Genomic DNA, 11,269 nt, shown 5'->3' with positions numbered 1-11,269 from the left:
CACCCCCAAGAGCACTAGCAAACCTCCCCCCAAGGATACTGGTGCCCCTCAGGTTCAGGTGTAGATATAGAGGTTTATAGAGGTCCCACCTTCCCCAGAAAGAACCCCATGAATAAGAAAGATTTGGAGGGATATAGCTAAGCACAGGCTGGTGAGACTAGTTTATTTTGGGATGACAGTCAGCATGGATGAGTTGTATCGAAGGTTCTGTTTCTGTACTGTACAACTCTACAATGATAACTACAAATGACAATCTCAGATAAAAGTTCAGCTGTTTAAAATGAAGCTAAGGAGAAACTCTTTTACTCAAAGGGTTATGAATCTGTAGAACTGTCTCCCTCAGAAATCTGGATGCTCAGGTTTTGATTAGATTCAAGACGGGAGATGAACCGATTTTGTTTTATGTTAGGAAATCGAGGGATATGGAGATATTGCAGGAAGACGGAGTTAAGGTAGAAAATCAGCCATCTTACTGAATAACAGAAGCAGTTCAGCAGGCTGAATGGTCTATTCCTGCTCTTACTTCTTCTGTTCATGTAAGGGAATCGCTGCAATTACTTCTGTATAATATCACAAATGTAGAACAAGTATTTCAGCAGAGATTGAATAGTTAGGAACTCTGATGTTCTAGCAGCTGCAGAATGCTACTCTTTACCTTTTGTTGCCGTTGTAGGTTTGCTCGGAATTCAATAGCAGTAGTGGGATTAATAAATGGATATATCCGACTTTGCTTCTCACTCCCATCTCGCTTTTGTAATACTGGATGGGAACGGAAAACATGCTTAAACTTCAAAAGATTTCATGACTAACTTCCCGTATAATAAAATAAAAACAAATTCAAGAACATGACAAACAAAGCATTGTTTTTCCACAGTTGAAAAGTGTGGCACTGGAAAAGCACAGCAGGTCAGGCAGCATCTGAGGAGCAGGATAGCTGACGAAATGTTGACTCTCCTGTTACTCGATGCTGCCTGACACTTTTCGACTCTGGCTCTCCAGCATGTGCAGTCCACACTTTCTTCTACTTGTTTTTCACAGATTGGTAAGAATGAAGTACTTGTTCCCACAGAAAATGATGAAAGGGGGGGAAAACAGACAGTTGGTCACACAATGACTATCACCAATAAGAGACATTCTAACCATCACAACTGGACATTCAATGGTATCACCATCATTGAATCTCCAATTCAATAATGGGGTTACCATTGACCGGAAACTCAACTGCACTTGCCATATAAACATAGTGGTTACAAGAGTAGGTCAGAGGTTAGAGACACTGCGGCAACTAACCCACCACCACCTGACTCCCCAAAGCCTGTCTACCATCTGCAAGGCACAATTCAGGAGCGTGATGGAATACTCTACACTTGCCTGGATGGACACAACTAACACCACTCCAGGACAAAGCAGTTCTTTGATTGCTACCACATCCATTCCCTCCATGACTGAAGCTCAATAGCAGCAGTGTGCATCATCTACAAGATGCACTGTAGAAATTCACCAAAGCTGCTCTGAATATTCTGCTTATAACTGGCCACTGGCACATGCTCCAGAACAGTTAACAACATCTAAATAAGACTTCTCATAACATTCATAAATAATACAAAAGTTAGTTTGTCCAATCTCCCAATGTGTCCTTTAAAACAAAAATTCCAGGATTCAGATCCAGATCTGCACGACTGCCAAAAACTAGCTAATTCTTCCTTGGAGGATTTGTTATCCATGGTTGAAATTTGGAGAAATACTGTGATGAGACTAATGAACAGGGGCAAAAACTCCTCCCACCAACTGAAGCAAACATACAAATGGTTATTATTTGTGAAAATAACAGAATGCAACGGAATCAAATCATTTGTGGCTTAGAAGGCTTAATTGCTCAGATTGTTCTCCAGTTGTGACGAGCGTTCCAACTTATTAATTAGGGTTGTATACCACACCCAGCAAAAAGAGGCCATCAAGAATCATTCTGCCCCTCTGGAATATTCTTTCTGGGTTTTGCCAAAATTCAACAATAATGTTTCAGGATTCATGAAACCTTCAGCCTCCAGGTTTCTATGCAGCACTAGTTAAGCACCAGCTCCGATACAATCCTCTGCTCAGTAGCCCTCATGTGTGAGAAAGCAATCTAGGACTGAGATTTTCATTTCAACATTGATGTTAAACATCCCCCACATCCCATTCCAGTCAGCTTGTGATGGTTCTCTGCTGCTTCCTTGTCAGTTCAAGTGTGCCCCAATTACCTTCTCACCGTGTGTTACTGGTCAAAGGCTAAGACTAATTAATAGCTGGAAATGTGTTGCTGGAAAAGCGCAGCAGGTCAGGCAGCATCCAGGGAACAGGAGAATCGACGTTTCGGGCATAAGCCCTTCAGGAATCAGGCTTATGCCCGAAACGTCGATTCTCCTGTTCCCTGGATGCTGCCTGACCTGCTGCGCTTTTCCAGCAACACATTTCCAGCTCTGATCTCCAGCATCTGCAGACCTCACTTTCTCCTCTAAGACTAATTAATAGTACATTGTTGAATACCAGTTGTGGAATTCATTTTATTAAAATCTTATTCACTATATGGTCCTTTTCTATTTCACTCCTAACCAACAACATAATTTAAACCTTTGTTTCTGGGTCTCCTGGTTTGAAACACTTACACCTAACCAGTTCGAAATTGTTGCCATCCTCTGCTAAGGTCTACAAGACCTACAATACTCTTTCAGACAGGATTTAGCAAAACTAAACAACGAAAAATTCTGACAGACACTAGTTAGTTAGTAACAGAGTTATATTTCAGGCTAGATACAACAGCATCTGGCATCATTGTACAGTCTGATCAAATATGAACATGTGATAGAAAACTAAAATGTTGTTATCGACTCAGTGAAGCAATGCAGAATTTCAATTAAAGGACTGAATTGTTGTAAAGTTTTACTTCTCTCCTTCACATTATTTTCCCCTTTGCCTTTATTGAAGTTTCCCCTGGTTTTGCAAAAACGCCCATCAAATGTTAGATGAATTACTGATCGATGAGGGAGTAAAGGCTTCTGGGAGGAAGATAAGAGAATGGAACTGAAATCACAACCACAACCTTACTGAATGGTGGAGCTGCCTTAAAGGGCTGAATGGCCTATTGCTGTTCTGTACTCCCCCATCCCTATCAGAAAGGTAATGTTGCCAGGTATCTGGATTTGGTTAATATATTTATCTAAATTAAACTCCATCTTCCACTTCTCAGCCCATTGGCCCATCTGATCAAGATCCTGTTGTAATCTGAGGTAACCTTCACTGTCCACTATACCTCCAATGGTGGGGGAGGGCATTGGTTTAGGGTGAGAGGGGAAAGATATAAAAGAGATCTAAGGGGCAACTTTTTCACGCAGAGGGTGGTAAGTGTACAGAATGAGCTGCCAGAGGAAGTGGTGGACGCTAGTTCAATTGCAACGTTTAAAAAGCATCTGGATGGGTATATGAATAGGAAGGATTTGGAGGGATATGGGCCAGGTGCTGGGAGGTAGGACTAGATTGGGTTGGGATATCTGGTCAGCATGGACGAGTTGGACCGAAGGGTCTGTTTCCATGCTGTACATCTCTTTGACTCTATGACTCTATGAATCGGCTACACTAGCATTAGAGCACAGTTGTCTTTGATGTACTTGAGACACAGCATTCTAGAACATGTGTGGAACTTGAGAAATAGCATGCAATTACCATTAATATTTCTGAATATAGCGAAAGCCATTCTGCAATGGTGCTAGCATGTTAACTTAAGAGCACTTACGTGGAAATGTATCCACAGTCCCAGAAGCTGGTGTTAGTGAGGGCAGGTTTGTGATCACTCCTGTTGCCATAGTTGCGGCTGCTTTATCATCACCTGGATAATAAATATCATCAGCTGTCAGGTCCAATGAAAATTTAGACAATAATAGAGACCTCTTCAGTTTGTAAACTTATTTACCTTCTAGGACTGCCCAAGCTCAAGGTTACAATCAAATTAAGTTCTAAGGGTAGACAAAATCAGTGTCTATTATTAATATTTTTCTTTACAATATAATTTTAAATAGAGATTTTAAAATATTTGGTTCAAAACAAAACATTGTTTGAAGTCAACACATCAGCTTCAATAGTCACTGAGGGATTTCATAATTTTATTTATTTTCAGGATGTGGGTGTCACTGGCAAAGCCAGAATTTATTGCCCATTCTGAACTGCTCTAAGAAGTTTAAAGTTTTAAAGCCTTTTTCAAAATACTGTCAAATGAAGCAAGGAAAATGACTTTATTTTTCTAACAGCAAATTAATGAACAACTTAGGTTAACTTTTAATAATAACAAAGAACAATACAGCACAGGAACAGGCCCTTTAGCCCTCCAAGCCTGTGCAGACACATTTTGCCCTTCCATACTAAAACTGTCTTCACTTCCGTATCCCTCTATTCCCTTCCTATTCAAGTATTTGACCAGGTGTTTCTTGAATGGTCTATTGTATCTGCTTCCACCACCTCCTCTGGCAACACGTTCCAGGCACTCAACACCCTTTGTGTGAAAAACTTGCATCGCACATCTCCTTTAAACTCCCCCCTCGCACCCTTGGACCCGTGATCCCTAGTAATTGACCCTTCTACCGTGGAAACAAACCTCATGCTTTCCACTCTGGCCCTAAAAATTTCTCTAAATAATTTCTCTACACAAGTTTCTCTAAATAACCAAATATTAATAATTGATAAACATTTCAGGCCTTCCCCTCAGGAACAGCATCACCAAAAGCAGTCAGGAATCAATTTGATTCATTCCACAAGAAAGAGCAATGAGGTGCTGGACGTATTAGAATATACGAAGGTGGATAAATCTCCTGGTCCTGACCAGATATATCCAAGAACACTGCAAGAAGCTATAGAAGAAATTATGGGGGCCCTAGCTGACATTTTTACATCATTGTTAGCCATGGGTAAGGTCCTGGAAGGCTGCAGGGTAGTGAATGTTGTGCCATTATTCAAGAAGGGCACACTAAGAAAAACCTGGGAACTATAGATCAGTAAACTTAACATCTGTGGTACGTAGGTTACTTGAGAAGATGCTGAGAGATAAGATTTGGAATGACAGAGTTTGATTCGGAGTAGTCAGCATGGCTTTGTGTGTGGGAGATCATGCCTCACAAATGTGTTAGAGTTCTTTGGTGAAGTGACCAGGAAGGTTGACAAGGGCAGGGCAGTAGCTGTAATATATATGGATTTCAGATTGATAAGATTCCACATGGTAGGCTGCTCTGAAAGGTTAGATTGCACGGAATGCGGGGCGAGCTGGCAAACTGGATATAAAATTGGTAGGAAGCAGAGGGTATTAGTAGAAGGATGCTTGTTGGACTGGAGGCCTGTGACTAGTGGAGCACCTTAGGGGTCTGTGTTGGGCTTATTACTGTTTGTTATCTATATCAATGATTTGGATGACAATGTACAAGGCATGATTAGTAAGTTTGCAGATGACACCAAAATAGGCGGCATTGTGGACAGTGAAGACGGTTATCAGAAATTGCTGGATCCCTTGATCAGCTGGGGAAGTGGGTCGAGAAATGGCAAATGGAGTTTAATACAGAAAAGTGTGAGGTCTTACATTTTGGAAAGTCAAATCAAAGTAGGAGTTTCATGGTGAATGGTGAGGCCTTATGGAGTGTACTGGAACAGAGGGACCTTTGAGATCGGGGCACGGTTCTCTGAAAGTGGAGTCACAGGTAGACGGTGGCAGAAAGGATTTTTGAGCACTCGATTACTGAGGGAGTATGGGGTAAGGTTAGAAACAGGAAAGGAGAGGTGAGGTCACCCTGTTGGGAGCTGTCTACAGGCCTCAGAATAGTTCCAGAGATGTAGAGGAAAAGATTACAATGATGATTCTGGATAGGAGCAAGAGTGACAGGTTAGTTGTTATGGGGTCTTTAACTTTCCAAATATTGACTGGAAATTCTATAGTTTGAGTATTTTAGATGGGTCAATTTTTGTCCAATATGTGCAGAAAGGTTTCCTGACACAGGATGTAGACAGGCCAACAAGAGGCAAGGGCACATTGGATTTAGTACTGGGTAACAAACCAGGCCAGGTGTTAGATTTGGAGGTAGGTGAGCACTTTGGTGATAGTGACCACAATTCGATTATGTTTACTTTAGCGATGGAAAGGGATAGGTAAATACCACAGGGCAAGAGTTATATCTGTGGGAAAGGCAACTATGATGCGATTAGGCAAGATTTAGGATGCATAGAATGGGTAAGGAAACTGCAGGGGATGGGTACAATTGAAATGTGGAGCTTATTCAAGGAACAGCTACTGTGTGTCCTTGATAAGTATGTACCTGTCAGGCAGGGAGGAAGTGGTCGAGTGAGGGAGCCGTACTTTACTAAAGAAGTTGAATCTCCTGTCAAGAGGAAGAAGAAGGCTTACGTTAGGATGAGATGTGAAGGCACAGTTAGGGTGCTTGAGAATTACAAGTTAGCCAGGAAATATTAAAGAGAGATCTAAGAAGAGCTTTGTGAAGGTTTGTAGCTCAGGTTGAGGTTTAGGGTGTAGGTTTGCTCGCTGAGCTGCAGGTTTGATATCCAGATGATTCATTACCTGGCTAGGTAACATCATCAGTGGCGACCTCCAAGTGAAGCGAAGCTGTTGTCTCCTGCTTTCTATTTATATGTTTGTCCTGGATTGGGTTCCTGGGGTTTGTGGTGATGTCATTTCCTGTTCGTTTTCTGAGGGGTTTATAGATAATATCTAGATCTATGTGTTTGTTTATGGTGTTGTGGTTGGAGTGTCAGGCCTCTAGGAATTCTCGGGCATGTCGTTGCTTAGCCTTGTGTTGTCCCAGTCGAAATGGTGATTTTTTTTCCTCCGTGTGTAGGGCTACGAGGGAGAGAGGGTAGTGTCTTTTTGTGGCTAGCTGGTGTTCGTGTATCCTGGTGGCTAACTTTCTTCCTGTTTGTCCTACATAGTGTTTGTGGCAGTCCTTGCGTGGAACTTTGTAGACGACGTTGATTTTGTCCATGGGTTGTACTGGATCTTTTAAGTTTGTTAGTTTTTGTTTGAGAATGTTGGTGGGTTTGTGTGCTACTAGGATTCCAAGGGGTCTTAGTAATCAGGCTGTCATTTCTGAAACTTCTTTGATATATGGTAAGGTGGTTAGGGTTTCTGGCTGTGTTTGGTCTGCTTGTCGTGGTTTGTTCTTGAAGAATACTGTAGGTTAGATGGGCTTCAGATTGTTGCACCGACCTATGGAAACATTGAGAGCCGAAGGGCCTGTACTGCGCTGTAATGTTCTATGTTCAATAACCAGGCTTGAGTTGACAAGTTGCAAGTAACATTCACAACACACAAGTGCCAGGCAATGGGCCATCTCAAATAAAAGAGAATCCAACCATCTCTTCTGATGTTCAACGGTATTACCATCATTGAATTCTGGGGATATTTATATCCTGGGGGTTACTACTGATGAGAAACTGACTGGACTTGCAAATAAATATAGTGACTACAAAAGCAGGGCAGAAACTGAGAATTCTGTGGCAAGTAAACTGACTCTTCAAAGCCTCAAACTAGCTACAAAGCACAGATCTGGAGTCCAAGGAAAACTCTTCACTTGCCTAGACAGGTAGAACACCAACAACACTCAAGAAGCTCAACAACATCCAGGACAAAACACCTCATTTGAGTAACATCCCATCAATTATCTTAAACATACACTACCTCCATCATTGAAACTCAGTCGCAGCAATGTTTACTATCTGCAAGATGCATTGCAGAAATTTGTCAAGGTTCCTTAGCAACCTCTAAGCCCATGACTTCTGCCATGTAGAAGGACAAGGGCAGCAGGTATATGGGAATACCACCACCTGTAAAAGTCTCTCCAAGCCGCTCACAATTCTGACCTGGAACTATATCACCGTTCCTTCACTGTTGTTGGATCAACAACACCACTATGGATGATCCTATACCCCAAAGCCTGTGCAGTTCAACAAGGCAGCTCATCACCAGGTTGGAGCAATAAATGTTAGCCCAAACAGTGACACCCACTTCACCAGAGAGACTAAAAATAAAAAAAAAATTGAATGCAAGGAGCCATCAAGGAAACATTATCTTATTATACACCACTAGAGGTCTCCAGAATACTTATTACATTCAAACTATTGGCAATATCCGTCAATATCATGACTCTTTAAATAAAATGAATATTTCTGAGTAAAAGAGGAATGTCATTTATTGGGAAACTACCATTCCTTTGAACATTTGACAACCTCAGACCTGGGGCTGTTAAATATTTCTTTCCCCCCATCTCCGCATTAGTAAAGTTAATTCTCTGTGATCGATATTCTAGGTGGGGTTATCAACATTACAGGTTGTCCACTTATTCCCTGGAATTAAGAGATTCAACTCCTGGACAATGCAGGAAGAAACCCAGGATAAAAAAAAACAAAAAGACATTTAAAATTGTGTTCTAACAAAAAGTTTCTTTGACCAGGCTTGTTTACTGATAATAAAAATATAAATGTGGGAAAAGGCTGATTGATTTGCAATCAAGAATCACTCAGTCACGGACTGAAGAGCCTATTTACATTCTGATGGGCGCCAGAAGGTTGGGCACCATGGGGACAGATATGCCTGGCATCCAACTGGAGCACATCAAGTGCTGTCCCCATCCCAGGACAATGCCCAGAGTTGACGACCCTTGGGAAATGTTATGTTGTCCACATTCCTGCACTGGGCCAATAGTCTGCAGCTCCTGCTGTCATCCATGTTCAACCCTATGGCAGCTTCGATGTACACAGCTGGCAAGCCGAGCAGAGTTTCCATCTCAGCAACACTGGGAATTAATCCAGCAGTCGCACATTGGGCCTAGCCAGAGGTACAACGCTGCCCAGACACAACACGGACACAACTCACTTAGCTACACAGGCCTCATTGGGTACACAAACCTTCCCGTGTACACATCCTCCCTTAAGGTACAAGACTTCTCCCTCAGCAGCCTCACACACCTTCTCCCTGAAGTACACACCTTTCTCTCAGGAACACTCACTCACCCTCCCCAGATACACACCTTTGCCTTGGGTACACTCACTCACCCTCCCCAGGTACACAACTTTCCCTCAGGTAAACTCACACCCTGCCCAGGTAAACACCATTCCCTCAGGTAAGCTCACACCCTCCCCTGGTACACATCTTTCCCTCGGGTACACTCACTCACCCTCCCCAGGGACACACCTTTCCCTCGGGTACACTCACTGACCCTCCCCAGGTACACACCTTTCCCTCGGGTACACTCACTCACCCTCCCCAGGTACACACCTTTCCCTCTGGTAAACTCACTCACCCTCCCCAGGTACACAACTTTCCCTCAGGTACACTCACTCACCCTCCACAGGTACACACCTTTCCCTCAGGTAAGCTCATACCCTCCCCAGGTACACACCTTTCCCCTCGGGTACACTCACTGACCCTCCCCAGGTACACACCTTTCCCCTCGGGTACACTCACTCACCCTCCTCAGGTACACACCTTTCCCTCAGGTACATTCACTGACCCTCTCCAGGTACACACTTTCCCTCAGGTAAGCTCATACCCTCCCCAGGTACACACCTTTCCCCTCGGGTACACTCACTGACCCTCCCCAGGTACACTCCTTTCCTTCGGGTACACTCACTCACCCTCCCCAGGTACACACCTTTCCTCGGGTACACTCACTCACCCTCCCCAGGTACACTCCTTTCCTTCGGGTAAGCTCACAACCTCCCCAGGTACACACCTTTCCCTCGGGTAAACTCACACCCTCCCCAGGTACACACCTTTCCCTCAGGTACTCTCCTTTCCCTCGGGTACACTCACTCACCCTCCCCAGGTACACTCCTTTCCCTCGGGTACACTCACTCACCCTCCCCAGGTACACACCTTTCCTCAGGTACACTCACTCACCCTCCTCAGGTACACACCTTTCCCTCGGGGACACTCACTGACCCTCCCCCAGGCACACACCTTTCCCTCGGGTACACTCACTCACCCTCCCCAGGTACACACCTTTCCCTCAGGTACACTCACTCACCCTCCCCAGGTACACACCTTTTCCTCAGGTACACACCTTTCCCTCAGGTACACACCTTTCCCTCAGGTACACTCACTCACCCTCCCCCAGGTACACACCTTTCCTCAGGTACATTCACTCACCCGCCCCAGGTACACACCTTTCCCTCAGGCACACACCTTTCCCTCAGGTACACTCACTCACCCTCCCCAGGTACACACCTTTCCCTCGGGTACACTCACTGACCCTCCCCCAGGTACACACCTTTCCCCCAGGTACACACCTTTCCCTCAGGTACACTCACTCACCCTCCTCAGGTACACACCTGTCCCCCAGGTACACACCTTTCCCTCGGGTACACTCACTCACCCTCCCTCGGGAAACACGCCCTCTCTGCCCGGTCCGTTAACCCTGGCCCTGGCGCTTGAGTAAACGCGGAGTGTGATTGGCTGTCAATGAGCGGGTCCGTATTCAGCGCCGCTCTGATTGGCTGGGAAGCGCGGCTGGACGAAGTGTTCGCTCCGCGGGAACCAATTAGAATCAAAACAATTGGCGCGAGCAGCATGAATACATACTGTAATCTACCCGGAAACAGGGTAAAATATCTTGTGTCCTGCCCAGGGAATCACTGTAATCTACCCGGAAACAGGGTAAAATATCTAGTGTCCTGCCCAGAGATTCACTGTAATCTACCCGGAAACAGGGTAAAATATCTAGTGTCCTGCCCAGGGATTCACTGTAATCTACCTGGAAACAGGGTAAAATATCTTGTGTCCTGCCCAGGGATTCACTGTAATCTACCTGGAAACAGGGTAAAATATCTAGTGTCCTGCCCAGAGATTCACTGTAATCTACCCGGAAACAGGGTAAAATATGTAGTGTCCTGCCCAGGGATTCACTGTAATCTACCTGGAAACAGGGTAAAATATCTAGTGTCCTGCCCAGAGATTCACTGTAATCTACCCGGAAACAGGGTAAAATATCTAGTGTCCTGCCCAGAGATTCACTGTAATCTACCTGGAAACAGGGTAAAATATCTAGTGTCCTACCCAGGGATTCACTGTAATCTACCTGGAAACAGGGTAAAATATCTAGTGTCCTACCCAGGGATTCACTGTAATCTACCTGGAAACAGGGTAAAATATCTAGTGTCCTACCCAGGGATTCACTGTAATCTACCTGGAAACAGGGTAAAATATCTAGTGTCCTACCCAGGGATTCACTGTAATCTACCTGGAAAC

General features: G+C 44.3%; 1 protein-coding gene across 1 annotated transcript in view; it reads right to left on the bottom strand.

Moving 5' to 3' along the window:
• The window catches only part of LOC122561440 (coiled-coil domain-containing protein 38-like), a 74,541-nt gene extending 63,948 nt beyond the window's left edge, over positions 1 to 10,593 (bottom strand). The window contains exons 1-3 of the mRNA XM_043713182.1: positions 10,398 to 10,593; positions 3,770 to 3,862; positions 656 to 759 (exon numbers count right to left, since the gene is read on the bottom strand). Of these exons, the coding sequence (XP_043569117.1) occupies positions 656 to 759; positions 3,770 to 3,862; positions 10,398 to 10,593 (393 nt within the window). The remainder of the gene's footprint in view (positions 1 to 655; positions 760 to 3,769; positions 3,863 to 10,397) is intronic.
• Between the last annotated feature and the right edge of the window lie 676 nt (positions 10,594 to 11,269).

This window comes from Chiloscyllium plagiosum, chromosome 23, assembly GCF_004010195.1.
Source record: "Chiloscyllium plagiosum isolate BGI_BamShark_2017 chromosome 23, ASM401019v2, whole genome shotgun sequence".
Lineage (NCBI taxonomy): Eukaryota > Metazoa > Chordata > Chondrichthyes > Orectolobiformes > Hemiscylliidae > Chiloscyllium > Chiloscyllium plagiosum.
Note: the sequence above shows the minus strand (reverse complement) of the source record. Positions and strands in the feature narration are given on the sequence as shown.